General features: G+C 44.8%; 1 protein-coding gene across 3 annotated transcripts in view; it reads left to right on the forward strand.

The window, feature by feature from the left end:
* The window catches only part of MREG (melanoregulin), a 98,128-nt gene that overhangs the window by 14,695 nt on the left and 62,385 nt on the right, over positions 1–21,048 (forward strand). For 2 of the 3 annotated variants that reach the window (XM_032754589.2, XM_032754587.2), the window contains exon 1: positions 11,154–11,562. The exons of the other annotated variant lie outside the window; for it this stretch is intronic. In XM_032754589.2, the coding sequence (XP_032610480.1) occupies positions 11,468–11,562 (95 nt within the window). In that variant the 5' untranslated portion in view covers positions 11,154–11,467. Of the gene's footprint in view, positions 1–11,153; positions 11,563–21,048 lie in introns of those variants that run through there. 3 annotated transcript variants of the gene reach the window in all.

A 21,048-nucleotide genomic window follows, 5' to 3' on the forward strand; every position in this document is an offset into this window, starting at 1 on the left:
TGGCTTACTGCAACCTCTGCCTCCTGGGTTCAAGCAATTCTTTTGCCTCAGCCTCCCAAGTAGCTGGGATTACAGGGGTGGGCCACCATGCGCAGCTGACTTTTTTTTTTGTATTTTTAGTAGAGATGGGGTTTCACCATGTTGGCCAACCTGGTCTCGAACTCCTAACCTCAGGTAATCCACCTGCCTTGGCCTCCCAAAATGCTGGGATTACAGGCATGAGCCACCACACCCAGCCAATACATTTTCTATAGGCAAGAAACCGTATTTGTTTAACGACAACTGGACAGGTTCTGCTCTCCCTTGGACTGAGGAATACTTTGATAAGTCATTTGGCCTAGGGACAAAAGAGAGGGCACTGGGCCTCCTTTTTTTTTTTTTTTGAGACTGAGTCTCACTCTGTCACCCAGGTTGGAGTGCAGTGGTGTGATCTATGCCTGGCTAATTTTTGTATTTTTAGTAGAGATGGGATTTTGCCATGTTGGCCAGGCTGGTCTTGAACTTCTGACCTCAGGTGATCTGCCCGCCTCACTTCTTGTGGGGTACATAGGAAAGATGTGAGCGATAGGGAGGGGTGGCCCAGTTTAAATTCCCCACCCGAAGTGACAAGGCCTTTCTAAATTGAAAAGAGCTCAAGGAGAGAAGACCCTGAAAGGCTCGGCATGGGAAGGGAGAGTGGAGCTTAGAGGCATCCAGTTTCAGCTCCATAAAGTGATTCAAAGGGGTACTCATGCATATACTTGAAAGGGCCCTCTACTTTGGTCAAGCAAAATATTTAATATTAAGCATTTATCAATTGGAGAGGCTGGCCAGGTGTGGTGGCTCACACCTGTAATCCCAGCACTTTGGCAGGCCAAGATGGGCAGATCACTTTAGGTCAGGAGTTTGAGACCAGCCTGGCCAACATGGTGAAACCCTGTCTCTACTAAATGTATAAAAATTACCTGGGCATGGTGGTGGGCGCCTGTAATCACAGCTACTCAGGAGGCTGGGGCAGGAGAATCACTTCAACCCTGGAGGCAGAGGTTGCAGTGAGACAAGATGGTGCCACTACACTCCAGCCTGGGCAACAGAGTGAGACTCTGACACACACACACACCCCCAGAGAAATAAAATGTAAAAACAAAAAGTTTTAATGCTTCATTTAAATTGCTTCCGTTATATTATTTAAGAAATATATCTAGTGGCCTATACACTTTCCCATGGTTTTCAGGCTAATAAGTCAAATACCAATGCTTAATAAGATGAAATGAAATAGTAATACAATAATCAATGCTATTTGGCACATGGTAGCCAAGAAAAGAGAGGACTTACTTATTGCTCAATTTAGCAGTGCCCTAACAGGTTTAGAGTTTAGTTTACAGCTAGTTTAAATCTCCCACTTAAATATTACTATGTCCCTTTAAGCTCTAGGTTCATACAGGCATTGTGGCCACAGCAGCTTTCCATCTGTTGAGTAAAAGAAAGCTTTAGAACCTATTTGAGATCCTTAGCCCCATCTCCAAAGAGACTGCAGTGAATTTACAATTGGAGGCCAGGAGGTGGCAGCACAGAGGATAATAGGAAGGTTTGTATATAACCTTTGTGGGGGAGGTCCACCTGCTGTCTTTACTTTGGTAGAACTTGTCCGGGAGAGTTGCAGGCTTCTGGCCTGTCGATGTGTCTCTTGAGTATTGTGAAGAAAGAAACCATATAAAGGAATGGCGAACTAAAAACCCACAGGCATAAATTCGGTTATCTTTAGCACTCAGATGGGTAGGATCTGGGCTTAAAGTTGAGGCAAGCCTTCAGTGGCCTTTCATAGCAAATGCAAATGATGCTCAGGTTTTCTCCTACTACAGCTTTTGATGCATATTTTCTCCTGTTTTGTAACTTCAAGTCACCTTGCATATAGCAAGTGCTTAATAAATGCTTCTTAGAAACTCTGCTTCTGCTTCTTAGAGTTTAATTGAATTAGGAAGCACACCTATGATAGCTGGGTCTAGGCTTATGTTTAATTTTGGTTAGGTATAATATGGAGAGACTTTGGAGAACACAGAAAACTTGGAATTGTAGGGGGCTTGTCTTCCGGAGGTAGGAAGAGGTTGAATTCCAAATCTCATCTCTGCGGCTGAGAATTGAGACTGTTCTGGGCATCTGGAAAGTGTTTGTTATGGCAGGAGAATTAGCTGTGACAACAGAGTTCAATATAGGAGTATAGTTAGAGATGGAGATATAATTAAAGTGGGAATATTGTTAGACATAGCAGTATAATTAACTATGGGAGACTAGTTAGAGATGTCAACATAGTTAGCTGTAAGAATCTACTTAGAGATTGCAGGATAGTTAATCATGGGAAATATGGAGGTGAGGCAGGGAAGAGCACATGGTAGGAACTGAAGGATGGGTGACTCAAGGCACAGATGAATACAGAACATTTGAGTTTCATAATTTTCTACTTTTGGCTCTGGGTAGTACTCTGAGGATAAGTACTATTATTATTATTATTATTTGAGACAGAGTTTTGCTCTTGTCACCCAGGCTGGAACACAGTGGCACGATCTCAGCTCACTGCAACCTCCACCTCCCAAGTTCAAGCGACTCTCCTGTCTCACCCTCCCAAGTAGTTGGGATTACAGGTGACAGCCAGCCACCACACTCTGCTAATTTTTCTAATTTTTGTATTTTTAGCAGAGACGGGGTTTCACCATGTTGACCAGGCTGGCCTTGAACTCCTGACCTCAGGTGATCCACCTGCCTCGGCCTGCCAATGTGTTGGGAGTATAGGCCTGAGGCACCACAGCCGGCCAAGTACTGTTTATTTTTCATCTTTGCATTCCACAAGAGGTTGAGCACAGTGCCATGCTTACACAGTTGATGATAAGTACTTGTTGAGTTGAATCCTTTCAGATGGTCACAGTTGGCTCTGGAAGCTGATTGGGTCAGATCTGACTAAAGTATGAATACTTAACAATAATTGCAGCTAACGTTTACGCAGTGCTTCCCATTTCCCATGAAACTGTACTAAGGGCTTTCTGTGTGTTATTTCACCCAATCCTGACAGCAGCCACAGGGAGGCACTGTTATGCCAAGGGCCATACTCTGAACAACCCCTCCAGTGGTTCATAAATTTGACATGCCTCAGAATTCCCAAGCCTCTGGAACAGGGGTGACTAGGGTGAGAGGGGAGTGAGGGGCCTAGGGAACAACATTAAAGGAGGCACTCACTTTTGGGGTTGTACAGTTGCAGGGTGGGCCCCAAAAGCGAGTGTCTCTTTATATGTTGCACTCTAAGCTCCTCATTTGTCTCATTCTAGTCCCTTCCCTTCTCATTCTAGTCCCTATAACAGGCTTGGGAGCCTTTTAAAAATGCAGATTTAGCCGAGTACAGTGGCTCACGCCTGTAATCCCAGCACTTTGGGAGGCCGAGGTGGGTGGATCGCCTGAACTCAGGAGTTCAAGACCAGCCCGGGCAACATGGTGAAACCCCGTCTCTACAAAAAAAAAAAACCCAAAATATTAGCTGGGTGTGGTCGTGCATGCCTGTGGTCCCAGTTACTTGGGAGGCTGAGATTGGAGAATTGCTTGAGCCCGGGAGGTGGAGGTTGCAATGAGCCGAGATTGCATCACTGCACTCCAACCTGGGTGACAGAGTGAGACCACATCTCAGAAAAGCCTAAAAAGCCCGACAAATACTAAAAACACGGATTCTTGGGCCCCTACCGAAGAACATCAATTCAGATAATGTCAAATAGGGTCCAGGAATGTGGAGTTTCTGTAAGCATCCCTAGGGATTCTAGTGCAGGTGGTTAGGATCATGGCTTTGTGAGAAACTCTGCTTCTGCTGACAGTCTCAAATGAGAGTCCCTTTGCATTCAGTGAAATAATTTCTCTCTGTCTGTTTGGTTTGGGGGTAGATGTTGGTGAGGTCACCAGTTTTCTATCTGAATTTTTAAGGGATGCAGTGGGAGTCTGACGTTCCTCTTGCAGGGAGCTCCTGTAGTGTGTTTTGCGGGGCTTTGGCCCGACAGGACTATTCCTTGTGGGGTTCTTTCTGTCCATTCTAGATGGCGGTCCTGCTTGGATACACACACCATGCTTGAAACCGTGCATCGCCAGCTGCTATTACCAAGTGCAGTGGATGTTTTCTCTGGCCCTGCCAGTATCCATTCCCCTTTTTGTGTTTCCAGTTGATTTTCCTTTGGAAACGAGACCTTTCCCACTCTTAGCCCTTTCCTGTCTCCTCAGTTCCTCTTCGCTTGAGCTCTGCAAGGGTGTGCATGAGACTAGAACCTGCTAGGTAGATGTATTTTCTCCCTCTGAGCAGAGCAATTGGTTGCATTTGGGCCAAGGAGAGTCAAGCCTGGGCCTGTTGATCAACTGTCTGGGAAGGAGCTATCCTCTTTCTGCTAAGATCACTAACAGAAAAGAGGGTGCAATTCAGGCGTAGTGGGGACCTGAGAATGCCATAACTCAGAGCTCAGAGATGAAAAGAGACCAATCTTTATTGTATCTTTGGACGGCCTGGATCCAGTTATGTCTAAAGCTAGCATTATGTCTGAAGTTTCCAGTTACTTGAGGCAGTACATTTCTTCTTATACTTAATACTTAGTTTGAGTGATGTTTTTTGTCCTTAATAATTAGAAGATGATTAATATCCAGAGGATAAAGTTCATAAATAGCTATACAAAAAGGTGTTGGACACACAACAGGGTTAGAATCCCTTCATGAAGGGCTGAAAGAGCCAAACTTTCTTGAAGAAAAACATCTTACCATGCTCTACACCTCTTCCAGCCCAGCTTATGTGCTTTTTATTCCTCCGTGGGAAAAATTACTTTCTCTTTTTAAATGCGCAGAATTATTCCCGAGTATGAAGTTGCCTAGAGAGTAATCTCTACTGAATTTTGAGGAGAAGTTATAATATGTTTGTTGCTTGGAACTGAAGAATAAGCAAAGACTATGACTATTAAGGTTTTCTAGAGTATATATTTTGGGGAAGGGAGGGAAGTGAAATTGACCAACAAACTGCACCCAATAAAAATAGTTTGAGGCTGGAAGCAGTGGCTCAAGCCTGTAATCCCAGCAGATCATGTGGTCAGGAGATCAAGAACATCCTGGTAACACGGTGAAACCCCATCGCTACTAAAAATACAAAAACAATTAGCCGGGCGTGGTGGCGGGCACCTATAGTCCCAGCTACTCGGGAGGCTGAGGCAGGAGAATGGTGTGAACCCTGGAGGTGGAGCTTGCAGTGAGCCAAGATCGCGTCACTGCACTCCAGCCTGGGCGACAGAGCAAGACTGTCTCAAAAAAAAAAAGTTTGAAAATTTAGAAAGTCCTTTGTGTTATGGGAAACGACAGAGTGATAGGACAGATAGAAACAGATAGATAGTGTCTGTTTCTCTTCAGGGAGGTGAAGCCTAGCAGAGAAACAGAAATAAAAATCTCACCTGACTAAATCAAACTTTGGTGTGTTGTACCCTGCCTAAAAGAGGGCTGTGTTCTTTCAGGATTAGCTCTCTCTCTCATCACAACTACCCTTTTCCTGCCTCTTAACCCAGTTCAGGGGACTATATGGGGTTAGTTCTGAAAGCAACAGACTCTAACACTGGTTAACTTAAGCCAAAAAAGAAAAAAAAATTAGTATTGATTGACAAGTTATGGAGTAACCCATAGAATGATGGGAATACTAAAGAGCTAGAATGATAGATCTTGTTTCGGAAATGCAAGAGCAGGAAAGCTCTAAGCATCTAAAGCCTGGAGCAATTGCGGTTGGGTCTGCTCTTCAAGATGCTACCCTTAAAATAATTCATGCCTCACTCCAGCTGTTTTCCAACTTTGAGTCTTTGCCGTTAAGACACAAATTATAGAAAGAGTGTTTGATTGGCTCATCTTGGTCACATGTCAATTTCTTAGTCACATGTCCATTTCTTGTTGAGGTTTAGGGGTGAGGGATGGAAGGTACCTTCATTGTTATAGCCAACCTATTGAATTGGGGGCATGTTCTTCAAAGGAAAACAAAACACTGTTACCAAAAGGCAGAGTGAGGGATACTACACAGGCAGAAACAAGAGACTCTTTAAGGACCCTTGGCGGATTTTACTTTGGTGACATTAGTCATGCCACTCCCTAATGTGACTTCTCTGGAGAGGTGAGGCATGTTGCTTCTCTATCTTGGATCACTCAGGGTGAGTGATGCTGCTTGGCTCAGAGTACTGGTTTGTTTCAGAAGCCCTATTTTTTCTTTAAGGAAGACACTATTCGTTAGTTTTTCCCTGCTGGGTGTGGGCAGCTCATAAATAGAGTCCTCAGAATTAAACATAACCTTCCATGCCAACACTAAATAGCTCTTTTTCTGTTTTCTTGTGTTTATTCAGCACGTTTGTTAAGTGCCCACTATGTGTGTGCATTGTTCTAGATGTTGTCGTATGGCAAGGTCTGCACTGTTCTAGGTGTCGGGGATATTGCAAAGAACAAAACAAAGTCCCTGCCTCCATGAATGGACCCTACATTCTAGTTCACCATTGTATTCCCAGTTCCTGGCTTAATAAATTTTTGTAGAACGAATAACTAAATGATACCAGCTCATGCTATGTTGTCTAAGCACAACTTTTTGGTGGAATGTGTTCATGATGTGGCATTGGAGCTTAATTTTATTTTTTTTTTTGAGGCAGAGTCTCTTTCTGTCGCCCAGGCTGGAGTGCAGTGGTGTGATCTCAGCTCACTGCAACCTCTGCCTCCTGGGTTCAAGTGATTTTCCTGCCTCAGCCTCCTGAGTAGCTGGGATTACAGGCATGCACCACCACCCATGGCTATTTTTTTTTTTTTTTTGTATTTTTAGTAAAGACGGGGTTTCACCATGTTGGCCAGGCTGGTCTCAAACTCCTGACCTCAGGTGATTCGCCCACCTTGGCCTCCCAAAGTGCTGGGATTACAGGCATGAGCCACCATGCCTGGGCGGAGCTTCAGTGTTTTGAATCTCTAATTTTTCCTCCCTGCCTATGCATTTTCCTCTAACTCCCAGAAGTCGTCAAAAAATTCTTAAAGAGAGGGGCCTCCAAACTCTACTAGTTGTTTTCAAACCAGACTGTAGAGTTTCCCCTGCTATGGGGAAATCTGAAAATAGGAGCCAGCAGGTCTGCCTTGGAAACAAGCAGCTGATGGGTCTGTGAGTCACTGATGGCAGGAGACTGCCTACTCCCCGGACATCAGGTGCCCAGGGGGCTCTTGTTAAAAGTCAGATGCTGCTGCATGTGGTTGGCGGTGTTGGCTTCAACTCAGGCAGTAGGAACCATCTAGCGCCACTCTAAAAAAGGGGAAGCTTGCTGCTTGCCTGTGAATGATATCTGAAATAGGATTGTCAAAATGTGACCTCAGCTACCATATTTGAATATGAAACTGGAGAGTTTGGTCACGTTTTTATTCCCATCAAAATTGTAAATTATCAACAAGGAAACAGTGAAGGCATTAAAATTCCGGTAAGATGAATGCTAAGAAAAACACTGATCTAAAAATCCCTAAAAACCTAATAAACAGAATACTCACATCAGTTAATAAGAATGAGGTAGTATTATGTATACTAACAAGCATTGCTCTCCGAGACATATTATTAAATAGAAAAAGCTTGCAAATAGATGCATGCATGCCTTTTAGATAAACAAAACAAAACTCACTACCAATAACAGCACACACAATGATGCTACATCACAAGTACACATATGTGTTTATGTGTCCAGAAAAAGTTTTGTACCTTATTGATAATAATGGTTACCCGGGGGGATGTGGAGGGTGGAGGTAGAAAGGGGATTAGGTTGTGGATAGTCAACAGAGGAAATCTGAACTGTAATATTCCAATTTTTTAGAAGACTATTTCATTTAGAAGTTTTAGAACTTAAAATTAATTTTAAAAATGTTAGTAACTGTTAGAGTTGGCAAACATTTAACGTGATCCTTAGTAAGGCAGGACATTAACCTCTTGATCAAGTTTGTTAAATAGATGTAGTTCTGTGGCTTTCTATAAATATCCTGTCTGAAACAAACCACATAAAAGATGCCTGTATATTGCAGAGGTACAAATGTCATATGCAAGCCAAGTAGTGCTGGAGCAGACATTTCCCCCAACGGGCCTATATTATTTGAATTTGTTTAATAATATTGAATTCTGATATTTCTTCAGGGCTTTACAAAGGTTTTAAGACTGTCTCATTTGAGTCTCACAACTGTGTTAAATAGGGTAAGAATTGTCACCTCTGTTTCATAGATTAGAAAACTGAGGTTCAGAAAAATTAAGTGACGTATTTAAAAATCAAAGTTAGTAATGGGGCACAGCACCTGTATTTTCCAGGAGCTGAATGCTCCAATTTCTCCATTCTCAGCAAATCCAACTCAAATAGTTACTAGTAGCTGTCCATCCCTAGATTTCATTTTCTTGCTAGCTGAGTTCACATTTTGGGACCCTCCTTTACCCACTTTCTATTTGAACCTAGGTGGATTATCTCAAAATCCAAAATCCAATTTCAGAATATAGTCATTTTTACCAGGGGATTTTCCAGCCAGTAGGAAGTGTGCTTTGTAAAACCACACTCAGCCTCCATCCTGGCACCAGGTGCAAGTGGTGAGTGACATGGTGTGGGCATGACAACACAGTCCTGTGCTGTCTGGTGACAGCTGGTTCTCTGTCACATCCTGTTAATGTTTCATGATGGGTCCATATCCTGTCTCCCCAGCTAAGCCAGAGGCTGCAGGGACCTTCTGTTATTTTTCCTTATCCCTTAGTAGCCTTTCAGTGAATATGTACTTGATAAGTCCCTTCAGCCTCACACTGTAGCTGGAACAGGACAAACCTATGTGTAGTAAGACACTTTTAAAAATAATACACCGCCCATGAGGATTGACACTTTCATAAGCTCTTGCTCCTCCTCCTCACCCTCCAAACCAGCTCCTCCCACACTCCTCTATCTCAGCCAGTGGAGATTCAGCCTCCAAGTTTATAAATCCAAAACTTGGGACTTACTTTTTTTTTTTTTTTCACACCCTATTTACAATCCTTCAGCATATCCTGTTGGCTCTACCTTCAAATTCCATCCAGAGTCCAGCGGTTCCTTACCACCTCGACTGCTACCACCCACCACCCTGGTCTAAACCACTGTCATCTGTCACCTGGACTATTAGAATGGCCTCCATATACATCTCCCTTGACACTTAGGTTTTTCTCAAGACAGCAGCCAGTGGATCCTGTTACCATCTCAGTTAGACCATATCATTACCTCTACTCAAAAACCTCTGAAGATTTTCTCAGCTCATGTGGAGCAAAATCCAGAGTCCTTGCAATCAATGTCCTACAACGTCCCGTGTTCCGCTATCTCCTATAACTCTTCCCCTTCCATGGCCCCCTTCTCTCTAGGGCCCCTGGAGTCCATATTCTCCCACAGGTACCCTATAGTTCATTCTCCCTCCTCTGGGGTTTTGCCCATATGCACTCTGCCTGAAATACTCTTCCTGGCGATATCATGGCTAGCTTGCTCACCTCCTTCAAGTTTTTCTTACATGTCACAGTCTCAGCGAGGCCTTCCCTGACCACCTCATTTAAAAGTGCAGGCACCACTCCCCTCCACCCCACACACACGCACGCGTGCACACACACGTACGCATGCACACTCACATGCACGCACACACGCACGTGCGCGCACACACACACACGTGCACACTCACACACACCCCACTCTCCCTGGCACTTCTTATTCCCTTCCCCGCCTTATTTTTCTCCATAGTACATATCGACTCCTAACATACTGAATAATGCTTTGTTTGTCTGACTTCCCACTAGAACGTTTGCTCCATGAGAGTAAAGATTTGTATTTGTTTGATTCACTGCTGTATTCCTGGCTCTTAGAAAATGCCCAGCACATAACAGATGAGATGCTCCATAAATATTTGTTGAATAAATCAGACTGGAAAAGACAAAACTTTAGATTGAACCTTGTATTTGACGAGGGTATAGGGAAGTAGATACTTTCATATGTTGCTGGTCAGAGTGCAAATTCAGATTATTTCTTTGGGGAGCAATTTGGCAAGATCCATCAAAATTAAAAAGGCACCTGACCAATGACCCAGCAATTCAACTGCCAAACATTTATCCGACAGATATATATTTTTTAATCTTATCATTTTTTTGAGACGGAGTCTTGCTCTGTCACCCAGGCTGGAGTGCAGTGGTGTGATCTCGGCTCACTGCAACCTCCGCCTCCCGGGTTCGAGCAATTCTCCTGCCTCAGCCTCCTGCGTAGCTGGGACTACAGGCGCATGCCACCACGCCCGGCTAATTTTTGTATTTTTAGTAGAGACAGGGTTTCACCATGTTGGCCAGGATGGTCTCAATCTCCTGACCTCGTGATCCGCCCGCCTCGGCCTCCCAAAGTGCTGGGATTACAGGCGTGAGCCACCGCGCCCGGCCTATCCAATAGACATTCTTGCAGATGTGTTCAAATACGTTGGTTCAAGAATGTTCACTGCAGCATTATCTTAATAATGAAAGGCCGGAATCCACCCGTATGTCCATCAATAGGGGTCTGAGTAAGTAACATGCGGGCATCCTTAAAACTGCTTAGCATGCAACTGTTAAAATGAGAGGAGGATATCCACGCGCTGACAAGGGACAGCCTCCATGATACACTGAGTCAAAAAAGCCAGGTGCAGAAATGTGTGGAGCATGCCGCTGTCTGGGTCAAAGGGAGGAGGATAGGCACATATATTAACAAGTTTGTACAAGCACAAATGAATACAACTATATATAAATAGCTCTGGAAACTCACAAGTGGTTGTCTCACAAATAGGGGCTACTTAAGGACTAGGAGGTTTGAAAACAATTTTTCAAATCACTGTAAATATTAAAAAAAAACCCTACGTCGATATGCATCAATCCATGCTCATTTGGTAACTTTTACTCTGTGTGGAGCTGACATCAAAAACATGCCCAAAACTCTGCTTTGAAGGCATGTGGGGGTGGGGGAGGATCTTTAATTTCCTCGCGCATTGAAGCCAATAAAAGGTATGAATAGATTCAGCCCAACCTCGTGCTCTGTGGCTCCAGGGCTTTCCCCTCCCCGCCCTCCCCCAGCCCGTCTGCCAGCCTGCGGTGCCCTGGGATTTTGAGGACTGGCTGGAGTCCCTACTTCCCCCTTAGAGGGCGGCAGCGGGGCGTCTCGGGGACGCATGCGCCCCAAATTGCGCTCGGGGAATTAAAAGAGGAGGAAAAAAGCCCCAAGAAAACTCACGCCCCAAACAAAACGCAAGTAGAGGAGGGCGCGCGGCCTGCAGCCCTCGCCCGCGTCCCCGGCCGCGGCGTGATGCGCGCGGACCAGCCGGCGACGCCCGGGCTACCGCTGTCACCGCACCTGGACGCCAGCCCGGTGGCCGCGCCCCAGCCTCGATCGCTCGCCGCGGCGACTCGGCCCCAGGCTCCCGGCGCCGGTGGAGGCCCTCGCTCTCCATGGGGCTGAGGGACTGGCTGAGGACCGTGTGCTGCTGCTGCCGGTGCGAGTGCCTGGAGGAGAGCGCCCTGCCTGAGAAGGAGCCCCTCGTCAGGTGAGTGCGCCGCCCGGGCCGGGATCTGGGCTTACCTGGGCTGCAGCCGGGCGCCGAGAGTGTGGACACCTGTGTGCTTGTGTGAATTGGGGAGGTGGGCTTGCTGGAAGGGCACGCGGAGGCGCCATCTCAGCCCCTTGGTTCCTTATGGGATGTTTTGGGTTTGTTCCTTGAGTAAGATTTTTGCCGAAAAGCACAAATCTTCGGAGACACCCGAGACCCAGCTGGATGTCTGTGCAAAGTGCGGAGAATTCGGGTGTCCTGCCTGGGCAGGGAAGTAAGGGAGAGAAGTTGATCACAAGTTTCCATAGGGGTCTGATAAAATACAACTGTGACTGGGTATTTGATCTGTATACTACAGTGAAACGGGCGACTGTGGATTTCTGTGCCACTCAGCAAAAAAGTTGTCTATTTCTCATTCAATTTTATTACCCAAAGAAGACGATTCCAGTGACTGAGTACAAGGAAATACTTTTCACATGAGAAAAATGCATGTTTAATCAAGGGGCAGCCTATTCACTAGGATGTTGATTCATTACAGGTTAAGCTATGAAGTGTGAGGAAATGTAATGCTCATTAGCAATAAGCTAAGAGGCTTTGTGAAGAGACTATACCAGCCCAGTTTTGTTCAGGGCTGTGATTTTAAGCAATGATTTTCTATCCTGAGTTTGCTGAAATTGAGGCTGGACTAGGTCATGCCTCAGGGGTAGACATGACAGAAACAGAATATTTAAAATGGAATTAGGAAACAGTATTTCAGGTGGAATTCCAGGGTTGAGTAAGCAAATACTAAAGCCAGGGTTTCTTTCTTTTGAAGTATGAAACTCACGTAATACAGCTTGCACAACTTTTTCTAAGGAATGGTTTACCTTTTCTTACTCTATCAAGTCCAAACACCCCCTTGACTTTGGAGATCTTATATAACCCCTTCCTGCCTGTCCACTGTGATTTTCCAGTACGTTAAACAGTGTACACTCCTTGCGGCCGTGGGAATAATCCACTCATTCGCTCCAACCCTCCCTCAGGTGGTGACCTTTATCCTTGCTCCTCCTTCCCAAAAGCTATTTTCAAGGCCTTCTCAAGCAATCTTCTTACTTTGCCCTTATCCATCTTCCTCTTCTAGGATGTAGGACTTAGAAATTACCATCTACTCCTCGCTGTTTGGTAAGCACACGTGTATATAAACATGTAACTCATGTATATTATATATATAAAGTCATACACACAATACACAGTGTTTTCGATTGCTGTTGTCAATGGCACTCCCACTTAGATTTTTAGATTATTGTGCGTAGGGAGAAATGGAATAATCTATCTCTAATCTAATAGGTAGTGGGTAACTACAATCTACAATTTTATGCTTAGGTTATACGCTGAACTTGTCAGGGCTCTTAGTAACGTGAAATACAGACTTGAGCTTAGTTTCAACCTCAGGGGCTTGAGTATTTCCAATTTTCTGTCCAGGATTGCTGTTTCAGTTAATAGTTCTGGTTGTTTTAAAATCTAGACCCTCTCCTGTCTTGGCTTCTATCCAGTGAATACAAGTCAGTGAATTTTGCATGTGATTTTAAGAAGCCCCATGGTCAATTGGAGCGGAATAGCATAGGGCTTGTGAATCAGGTTGCCTGGAATGAGTCTGCTCACCCAACTGGGTAACCTGGCACAAGTTATTAAAATTATTTGTGCCTCAATTTCATCATCTGTAAAATGGGGATGATAATAATACATACTTCAAAGGGTTGCCGTGAGAGATGAAAGGAGATAATACATATAAAGTGCTTAGTATAGAGTGTGACACATAGTTAACACTCAATAAATTGTAGTTATTAATTATCATTGTTATTCTGAGCATGTGGGTATGAGTGGACTGGTCTCATGTGGTTTAGTGTCATTCTGGCACCATTTCCTTATAACAATATTTTGGAAGAACAGCTTATTAATGGATACATGGAGCAGTGGCGTATGTGTATATGGGTACCTGCAGGTTCTTTCCTGTATAAGGCATCTGAAGATTGGATCTGAAAACTTTTTTTTAGTTGATTTAAACATTTTTTAAAGTATGCAATTCAGTAGTTTTTAGTATATTCACAAAGTTGAGGAACAATCATCACTATGTATTTTTTTTTGAGACGGAGTCTTGCTCTGTTGCCCAGGCTGGAATGCAGTGGCATGATCTCGGCTCACTGCAAGCTCTGCCTCCTGGGTTGATGCCATTCTCCTGCCTCAGCCTCCCAAGTAGCTGGGGCTGCAGGTGCCGGCCGCTGCACCCGGCTAATTTTTTGTATTTTTAGTAGAGACAGGGTTTCACCATGTTATCCAGGATGGTCTCGATCTCCTGACCTCATGATCTGCCTGCCTCGGTCTCCCCAAAGTGCTGGGATTACAGGCGTGAGCCACTGCGTCCGGCCGATCATTGATCATTTGTCTGTAAAATAGTGAGTGACTTTTGGTTTAAAATTTCATCTTATTAATTAAAAGAAATACTTGGAGTATGTCATCACTGGTTTTCTGTGGTTGCCACCACCACTTCCCATAAACATGGTGGCTTTTAAAACGAGAAATCTGCCGGGTGCGGTGGCTCACGCCTATAATCCCAGCACTTTGGGAGGCCGAGGCAGGCAGATCACGAGGTCAGGAGATCAAGACCATCCCGGCTAACCAGGATGAAACCCCGTCTCTTTAGTGAAACCCTGTCTCTACTAACAATACAAAAAATTAGCCGGGTGTGGTGGCGGGTGCCTGTACCCAGCTACTCAGGAGGCTGAGGCAGGAGAATGGCGTGAACCCAGGAGGCGGAGCTTGCAGTGAGCCGAGATGGCGCCACTGCACTCCAGCCTGGGCGACACAGCGAGACTCCATCTCAAAAAAAAAAAAAAAAGAGAAATCTATTCTTTCACAGTTCCAGAAGCCAAAAGTCTGAAATCAATGTTTCGGCCGGGCCACGGTCCTTCCAAAGGGTCTAGGGGAGAATCATTTTTCACTGATTCCAGCTTCTGGTCGCTTCCAGTGTTCCTTGGCTTGTGGCCACACAGCTTCAGTCTTTGCCTCCCTTCATCTTTGATGTGTCTCTCCTCTGTGTTTCAAATCTCCCTCCCTCTCTCTTCTCTTATGAGGACACCAGTGATTGGATTTAGGGTCTGCCCTAAAACCTAGGATGATTTCATCTCAAGATCCTTGACTTAATTACATCTGCAAAGACCTTGTTTTCAAATAAGGTCATAATTATAGCGACTGGGGATTAAGACTTGGACGTAACTTTTGGGGGGAACTATTCAGCCCATTACAGAGTACTTTTGGAAAGATGTGTGAGCTCAAAGCATTGGTAATTATTTCACTTTTGTAGCATGGCTTTCTTCCATCAGTGATAAGAGCATGCTGTTGCCATATAAAAATCTACCTGAGGCCAGGTGCAGTGGGTCACACCTGTAATCCCAGCACTTTGGGAGGCCGAGGCAGGCGGATCACCTGAGGTCAGGAGTTTGAGACCAGTCTGGCCAACATGGTGAACCCCGTCTCTATTAAAAATAAAAAAAATCAGCCGGGTGTGGTGGTGGGCACTTGTAATCCCAGCTACTTAGGAGGCTGAGGCAGGAGAATTGCTTGAACGTGTGATTCTCCTGAGCATGTTTGTGTTCCTGGAGGCACAGCTGCAGTCACCTTTAAGGAGAAAGATGCTCAGGTCTTCTGGCACCATGGAGCCTACTGCCATGTAGGATCTAATACAGACATCAGAGGCCTGGGAGATGCTGAATCAGAACACAGAGAAGCTGGCTGTGGAGTGAATGTCATGCACCGAGGGATCTTTCACAAGAGTTGCTTTGAACTTTTTCAGGGAAGTACAATTGTTACTCTCTAATTTCTATTAGCTGTTAACTGATAATCAAACATCGTTACAGTCTGTCTGATTTTTCAACAGCAAAAGAAGAAATGGAAAGAATGAACAACGATAGCTATGATTTTATGTGTGGCTCTCTCTTAAGCCACCCAAGTGGACCATATAATGAGCTTCCAAATCTGTTTTGCTCCTTGTTCATCTCGATGCCCACCTGCAGCTTCCATTCATGATAACAAACTTGATGCCCTCTGCAGGCAATGAATGGACAGACGTCACTGTTTTATTTTTCTACAGTGCCTGAATTCCTGGGAGGTAAAAGTAAAATAAAATCTCAGTTTGCTCTAGATGACTGTTTTGTGCCCACACAAAGGATCATTCTAAAAAGGAATTGATCAGGGCCTTCGGGTGTGGGCCAAATTCAAAAAAAACTGAATTTTCCTGAATGGCCCACAGATACAAAGCATTTACAACAGTGCCTAGTCTGTCACAAGCACTAAGCCCAATCTGTATAGGATCAGGAGCATGAGGGCAGGGAAGATGAACTTCCCTGTCAGAGACACTTTCCTCCTCAACTCAGTCTCTGCCCCAAGCAGCGTGACTCAAACTAAACCATTTCTTCTATATCTGTTAATGAAATCCCCACCATAGACCTATGAAGCACAGCTGATTCTTGTTGTCTGTGGTAGTTAGGTTCTGTAAAGTCACTTGAACACTGAATTAGTGAATACTGAACCATTGTTCTTAGGGGAAATACAGGGTTAAGTTCCTGTGAGCCGATGGCAGGATTAGATCCCTGTCAACCAATCAATACATAACTTTGTTTTATGTGTTTCTGCCTAAAGACACCTTATTTAATATATATTGTTGATCTATCAACATTGAACTCATGGCCAACACCCTATATCTCAGGTTGGAGTGAAGCTTATCCAACATGTATGTTAGCACTTCAGCACTACACTTTGGGAGATATTCTAAACAGTGAAATTGCCAGCTAAAAGTACAAAAATGCAAAAAAAAAAAAAAAAATGCCGCTAAGTGGGGGTTGGGTGCGGTGGCTCACACCTGTAATCCCAGCACTTCGGGAGACCAAGACAGGTGGATCACTTGAGGTCAGCAGTATGAGAACAGCCTGGCCAACGTGGTGAAACCCCGTTTCTACTAAAAATACAAAAATTAGCTGGGCGTGGTGGCACATGCCTGTAATCCCAGCTACTCTGGAGGCTGAGGCAGGAGAATCACTCGAACCTGGGAGGTGGAGACTGAGACACTGCACTCCAGCCTGGGTGACAGAGCGAGACTCCATATCAAAAAAAATAAAATAAAATAAATAAATAAATAAAATGTTGCTAAGTGATCACAAAAAGGACGCTTGTTTCCAATCTGAGAGCTGAACCAAGAAGCCTGAGTCTTGCCTTTTGACCTCGGCTGGGGCTGTGCATCTCAGGCAACTCTAAATTTTTTGCCACTCTAGGCATGTTCACGAATGGCCTTGGAAACATCACTGGTATTGATTTTGGGGTTACAGGTAAATTTTGATGAGTGGGCGAATTTGCAAATGCAGAATCTGCAAATAATGAGGATTGGCTGTAATTATGTCCACCATCCCCACTTGGCCACTGAGGAAACTGAGACACAGAGAACTTCAGTAACTTGCTTAGAGGCACATGTGGTGGAACTGGGATTCATATGCTAGTCGATTTCAACGCCATAGAAAGAGCAGAGCCCTTCTGGTGCACAGAGAGGTGTGGAACTAGCTGCTTATGTGGTGTGTGTTAGAAGTTGTGTTTGGAGTTTGAATCTTTCCCTGAATTGTTATAGCCCGGGGTCCAGAAACACTGGGCCTTTTCCTGCATCCAGGCTAGGGAGACCAGGTGCCAGTGGGAAAGAAGGGTGGGGGTAAGGGAGGGCTCACAACATGTAAAAGGGAATCACCACCAACTCTAGAAGTATAATAATCTTTTACATTTGTAGAATTTTTCATTTTACGGTGTGGACTCACATGACCTTGGAGCTGACCAAATCGTCTTCTCCCCGTTGGAAGGACTTTTAGAAAGTGTTGACGAGTATGTTTATGTCAGTGAGATTTCTTAGACCGAGGCCCAGATGGCCTGACTTTTTTCCCACCACATACTATTGGGTTTTCCGGAGCCAGGTCTCTGAGCAGATTGGGAAGATTGGCACACCTCATCTGTGGCTTCCTGCAGAAACCTGCAGTTTGCAAAGCTGGTAGCTCTGGGGCCACACAATGATTCACAGGAAGTTTCTGCAGGGGCACAAAGGGTTTTTACTGAAGGAAAGTGCCCTGGCTGGAAGATTCCCATTGCAAGGCTGGCACTTTTGCCTTCTTGAAAGACAGGGGAGTGATAGGGGAGGGCCAGAGGTGCATGAGTGCTGTCCCAGGGACTGGGCTTTAGGCCCAGCGAGTAGGAGGGATGCTCTTTATAAGAAGTTAGCTGTCCAAAATTCACAAGGATGACTTTTAAAGGTTTTCTTCCCCGGAAAGCCACAGCATCCCTCTTCTCTTTTTGTGACTTGCGTTAGTCAGTCTTAGTGCCATTGGAAGTTCCCGAGATGATGAAATTTCTTTCTCCTACACATCATGTGAGAGTTTCCTGGAACTTTTCATTCTCTAGAATCTTGAAGTGATCTTATCACTACACCACCTATGTTTAAAAAGTAAACTCTGCTTAAATGCTGGGTAAAATAGTTTATTCTGCTAGCAACTGAAGTCATTTTAGTCTGGTTAATAAATCTTTGTTTTGTGACAGTTATATACCATGCACGCTATTCTTTTGTGCCCTTTTAGGAAATAATTTTGGTGACCTAGTGTGCAACTAAAGAACCCCTGGACTGTTTGACACTGTCCTGAATTGGCTCTTACTTAGCTTTTTTTTTTTTTTTACAAAAATCGTTTAAAACCTTGTGTTCCAATGTGTGATATTACAGACAAAAAACCATACACAAATATGTTCAGTATAAAGAATAACTACAGGCTGGGTGCGGTTGGCTCACGCCTGTAATCCCAGAACTTTGGGAGGCCGAGGCGGGTGCATCACTTGAGGTCAGGAGTTCGAGACCAACCTGGCCAGCATGGTGAAATCCTTTGTCTACTCAAAATACAAAAAGATTAGCTTGGTGTGGTGGCGGCACTTATAATCCCAGCTACTCTGGAGGCTGAGGAAGAAGAATCACTTGAAGCTGGGAGGCAGAGGCTGCAGTGAGCCAAGTCTGTGCCACTGCACTCCAGCCTGGGTGACAGAGCTAGACCCTGTCTCAAAAAAAAAAAAGAATAACTAGAAAGTGAATACTCTTGTAACCACCTCCCATGGCAAGAGATAGCTATTGCTAGCCCCTTATCTTCTCCTTGATCATATCTAGACTTCTAGCTTTCCCACCTATGTGTGCACCTTAAAGATGTACTTTTGTTTTGCCTGCCTTTAAACTTTGCATAAACGGGATCAAACTGTGTGTTCTCATAGAACTCACTTTGTTGGTGGAGCTTTGTGAGATTCCTCCGTGTTGTTGTGTGTAGCCTTGTTCATGGTTCTTATTGCTTTAGAATGTATTCCATTTTGTTCCCCTACTCTACTGTTGGTGGACTTTTGGGTGGTTTCCAGTTTGGGGCTATTAAGTATGGTTTAAAGTCAGCATATAAGGTGAAATTAATTATTCATCCCTCAGTCATACTGGCCTCCCCCTGGTTTTTCAAATATACCACCCACACCCCTGCCTCAGGGCCTTTGCACATCCTGCCTGCCCTGCCTTGAAGACTCTTTCTCTAGTTTTCTGTGTGGATAACTCCTTCACTTTATTTAGATCTATGCTCAAAGTCATTTTATCAGAACATTCTTCCCTGACCACTCTCTTAAAACAGTGCCCCACCTTTCACTGTGTCCCTTACTCACTATGTATTTCTTTATAGTCCTGAATGTCACTTGACATAAACATATGTGCTTATCATCTGCTTCCTCCCACAAGACTGTAAGGCCAGTTTTCATAAATTTAAACAGCTAAAAAAAAATGTTAGGAGCTTGTCTGTGAGCTTGAAGGCACAGAGTCATACTCATCTCTACAGTTTAGAGCCTTGTGAACTTGGGAAACAAGAGTGCATTGGTTCAGCAAATATTTATTGAGCATTTACTATGTGCCAGGCACTGTTTGTTTTTTTTTTTTTGAGGCAGAGTCTAACTCTGTCATTTAGGCTGGAGTGCATTGGCATGATCTGTGCTCACTGCAACCTCCGCGTCCCGGGTTCAAGTGATTCTCCTGTCAGGCACTGTTTTAAGCACGTGCGATACATCACTGAGCAAAATAGGTACAGATCCCTGTCCTCATGGCTTTTGTTCTAGTGGTGGTGGTGGTAGTGTTGGGGAGTAAAATAAACAGTAAACATAATAAGTAAACTAGGAGATAAATAAGTGTGTAGGAAACAAAAGTAGAGCAAGGGAGGGAGCATGTTTGCCATTTTAAATAGGTTGGTCAGAGCAGGCCTTGTTGAGGAGGTGGTGTTTAAACAAAGACTTGAAGGAGAGGGAGGAGTGAGGACGTGGCTGTCAGGAGAAAAACATTCTAGGCAGATGGAGATCAGCCAGTGCAAGGGCCCTGAGGTCAGAGTGTGACTTGACTAATGGGTTCAGGGAACTGAAGATTGCAGGGTGGTCGGACTGTCACTGCAGGCTTGTGGACCACTGCAGGACTTTGGCTTATCCTCTAGGCCAAATGGGTTAGCCACTGGCAGGTTTTTAGCTGAGGGATGACATGATCTGATTTACATATTAAAAGGATCACTTTGGCTGTTGTGTTAAGACTAGAAAGAAATAGCTGGGTAAAAAAGACAACTGTAGAAATTCTTATGCAAAACATAAGAAGCCTTGGCTCAGGGTGTAGTGGTAGAGGTGGATATTTTTTGACTGTGGAGCCAATAGGATTTTCTGATGGATAGGATATGGGGGATGAGGGAGTGGGGGATGCCATCAAGGGTCTTGGCCTGAGCAATGGGAAGGATGGAGTTGCCATCATCTGAGTGGGGAGCCTGTGGATGGGTTTAGCGGGAAGATCAGGTGCTTGGTCGGGACCACACTGAGCTTGTGTTGTCTGTGAGACATCCCAGCGGAGATGGGAAATTTGAAATTTGGGAGAGAGTACTGAGCTGGGGATTCCGATTCGGGAATCTTCCTCAGGTAGATGATGTTTAAAGGCATGGCACTAGATGAAGTGACCAGGTGTGAATGAAAGCAGAGGAGACACCGAGGACTGGGTGTTCTTCCTGAGCCCTCGTGTTTCCTCAGCTGGATGACATAACAGTGCTTGCTTCACAGGGTGCCTGTCAGGACCGTCTTCAAGTCTTGAATGCAGGGCACAGATGTGTGAAGCAGCATCATATGGGGCTCTGCCTCAGCGTGAGAATAGAAAGCCCAAATGGTAGGAGCACATCAGAGTGGGAGGCCAGGAAAGGGGTGCCCAGGGCTTTTCTTCCTTCACACTGAGGCAGGTCACATCTCTGGGGCTGAAGGAGGTCACGAGTGTAGGTGGCGGGTGAGGAAAGCACTGGAACCAATGGAACAGTCGCCCCACCGCACCCCAGCTTGGGCAACAGAGCAAGACTCTGTCTCAAAAAATAAAAAATAAATTAAAGAAATAAGAAATAAACT

This window comes from Hylobates moloch, unplaced genomic scaffold (genome assembly GCF_009828535.3).
Source record: "Hylobates moloch isolate HMO894 unplaced genomic scaffold, HMol_V3 SCAFFOLD_1, whole genome shotgun sequence".
NCBI classification, from domain to species: Eukaryota; Metazoa; Chordata; class Mammalia; order Primates; family Hylobatidae; genus Hylobates; species Hylobates moloch.